This window comes from Cucurbita maxima, unplaced genomic scaffold (genome assembly GCF_002738345.1).
Source record: "Cucurbita maxima cultivar Rimu unplaced genomic scaffold, Cmax_1.0 Cma_Scf00015, whole genome shotgun sequence".
Classification (NCBI taxonomy): Eukaryota; Viridiplantae; Streptophyta; class Magnoliopsida; order Cucurbitales; family Cucurbitaceae; genus Cucurbita; species Cucurbita maxima.
In genome coordinates this window covers 1,024,817-1,027,662 of record NW_019272031.1, presented here as the reverse complement: position 1 = coordinate 1,027,662, position 2,846 = coordinate 1,024,817, and the positions used below count along the sequence as shown (strand labels likewise).

The 2,846-nt window shown below is 33.2% G+C and overlaps 1 protein-coding gene across 1 annotated transcript; it reads right to left on the bottom strand.

Annotated features, from left to right (window-relative positions):
- Nucleotides 1-811: 811 nt before the first annotated feature.
- LOC111490070 (RPM1-interacting protein 4-like) lies at nt 812-1,957 on the bottom strand. The gene is made up of 3 exons (XM_023138534.1): nt 1,855-1,957; nt 1,198-1,773; nt 812-977 (listed from the first exon to the last, which is right to left on the bottom strand). Exons 1-3 carry the CDS (start codon nt 1,858-1,860, stop codon nt 951-953), a joined length of 609 nt encoding a protein of 202 aa, XP_022994302.1. The 5' UTR covers nt 1,861-1,957; the 3' UTR covers nt 812-950.
- Between the last annotated feature and the right edge of the window lie 889 nt (nt 1,958-2,846).

Genomic DNA, 2,846 nt, shown 5'->3' with positions numbered 1-2,846 from the left:
ATTGTGACACGTGCATAGGGTAAACTCATATTTAAATTCCTAGTCCTAGGTTACAATAGGTTATTTTGCATTTCATCCTTTTAAATCATTTTGTATTTTTTTTTTTATTTTCTCTAAATTTCAGCATTTAATATTTAAACACATAACACCATAGCTGTGCTTTCCACATAAGAGGATGTTTTAAATATTTTTGACATTTACCGTATAGATGAACTTTTTTTAAGAGTTATATTTCCACATTAAAGACAAGCACAAGACTTTTGTAATGACTCTCGTATGTAAAAATTTGGGGTCGTTACACCCTCCTTTCAATCATGACCCGACCATCTTAGAAATTCACGGCTTACCAGCTTGGACTTCACCATTCAATGAGTAAGATCAATGTTGCACCAACTAAGCAAACATGGGAGCTCTTAAAACTCCGGCGACTCGCAATTTTCCGACGACTACTATTTATTTTATTTATTATTTTTTATCTTGTTGTTACGAGGACTTTTGGGTTGAGTCAAACGCTTATCCCACACAATATCTCTCCTAGACTTCTTCCATAGCAAACTCCATTTTACTCTATTTTATTTTATTTGAACATATATGTTTTAATCGTTAAATATAGACCTAAAAATATACTTTATCATAACGACCATTTCCATACAAAAGCAAAAGACATTACACAATTTCTTTCTTTTACATGGAACTATATATAATTATCGGTTACAATATAACACCTACATGAAATAATTTCTGAAGCGGGAGGTTCGACCTTAATATATGAATTATTATAATAAAAAGAAAGAATTATACACCAATAATATATATTATTTAAATTCCGAGAGACATCTATATCCAAATACAAGAAGAGAGAGAAAATTCTGGAAGTGAAAAACAACAAAATTATGGAAAACCAGCAAAACACTTCCATGGTTCTATCATGGAGTAGTGATGATAGTGCTTCACTTTGCACGTAAACAACAACATATCTGCATCAATAAATAAATATTTTATTATTTTTAAATAATAAAAATAATAAAACATAAATAAAAAAATCTCATCAAAATTTATTGCAAATTCGTTTATAAACATAATTAATCCAAAAAAGAAAAATCCTCTCAAATCTTAACTATATTTAAAAAAAAACATAATCATAAAGTTTAATTTGTTGTAAATTTGATGTATTTAATTTTAATTTTAGGTGGGTACCTTGGAAGCAAATGAAGTGAATCCACTGGTAGTGTTCGTGTGAGCTATGGGTTGCTTGGTTTTGTTCATCAATGGCGGAACTGCCTGAGGATTTGAAGCTGCAATTTGCTTCTCAATCTTCATTTTATTGAAAATCGCCGTATACCCATCTCCCGATTTCGGATCCTTCGCATCCCAGCTCCCAAATTTCGGCACCGACGCCGTCACCGGCTTAGGGTTTACGCCATGTCCGGCCACAGCCGGAGCTAATCTACTGATTCCTTCCACTCCATTTTCCTTACTCTTCTTCAGAAGTGCGTAATTGGAGCCGCTTCTCTCGCTGCTCAATTTCTCCGATCCTGAGTTCATTATCGCTCCCCGCTCGCGATTTGGCTGTTGGCGTGGCCGCCGCTGGTGTTCTCCGCCGTTGTGCGCGGCTGGCTTGAAGACCTCCGGCGGGTAGGTGTCGGGATCGTTGGGATCGAAGGTGATGCCGGCGGCTCGGAGTTCTCGGGCGTTTTCGAAACAGATGGTGTAGGGTACGTCGTCGGTGTCCCAATTTCCGAATTTGGGAACGTGAATTGACGAGTTTGCCCCCTACCATATGAATAAAAAAAATTAGTTTCTAATAATCTATGAATTAATTTTAGTGAAAAAAAAAAAAAAAAAATTACTCACTGCCATGATCAGCTGTGGCTCGGTGGTTGCTGCGCCTGTGGACACGGCGGCGACGGCGGAGATGGCAACCCTATCGAAATTTGGAAGAGGGAAGCATGGAGGAAGAAAGCTGAAAACTAAGATCAGGCCATTATTATTATTATTATTATTATTATTATTATTATTATTATTATTATTATTATTCTTCGGAGTTCGAGACAATTTTAGTTTTCGACAGTTCCCAAGTTTGTTTTCGATGTGTTTATAGTATTTTGGCTTTTTACTTCCGTTGTTTCTATGGCTGGTTATGAACTCTGGTTCTTTTTCAATAATGTCGTTTTATTTTAACGATTATTATGAATATTAGGAACGGGAATGTTTAATTATTTAACTTCCTTGGGTTAAAATGAAGATGAGAATATGACTCGTGACGAGCTATAATAATATCGAATGGACTTAGCCACAATATATTTGATAGATATGATATATTATATAGTTCAGAGTCAACCGAATAGATTTGGAAGTTTTGGTAAAATTGTTTTCCTCTCACAGTTGAAAGTTTTAGGTACACCATGTGTAGAAAAAGATGAAAATTAGGGTCTTAATCCCACGATCATATAATAAAAATGAGTGTTCGAGAATGATGGAGAAAGGGCTGAGAGACAGAGCAAAGAGCAAAGAAATTCAGGACAATCAGTCCTTCAAACAATTGTTTTTTTTTTGACAGATTTCTTACTTTTGAAAATGAAAATTGTCTTAATGTTTTTATTTGTTTTCTCGAATCTAAATTTCTATTAATCTAAAATCACTGATAAAAATAAATAAACATTAATTTTTTATTTCCATTTATACATTAATTTGGTTTATATTTGATGGTATCAAATACAACAAATATATTTTTTCTTTTTAATATATCTAATATGTTAAATATTAATTTGAACCATTCAAATTAATATATTTATATTTTTCTCCATTTATATTTAACATATTTAATATATTAAATATTAATTTGA

Bases quoted from the DNA above. Each gene is read 5' to 3' on its own strand.
- LOC111490070 (XM_023138534.1), bottom strand. The intron at 978-1,197 runs GTACCCACCTAA...TTATTGATGCAG, and splicing joins TCACTTCATTTGCTTCCAAG to ATATGTTGTTGTTTACGTGC.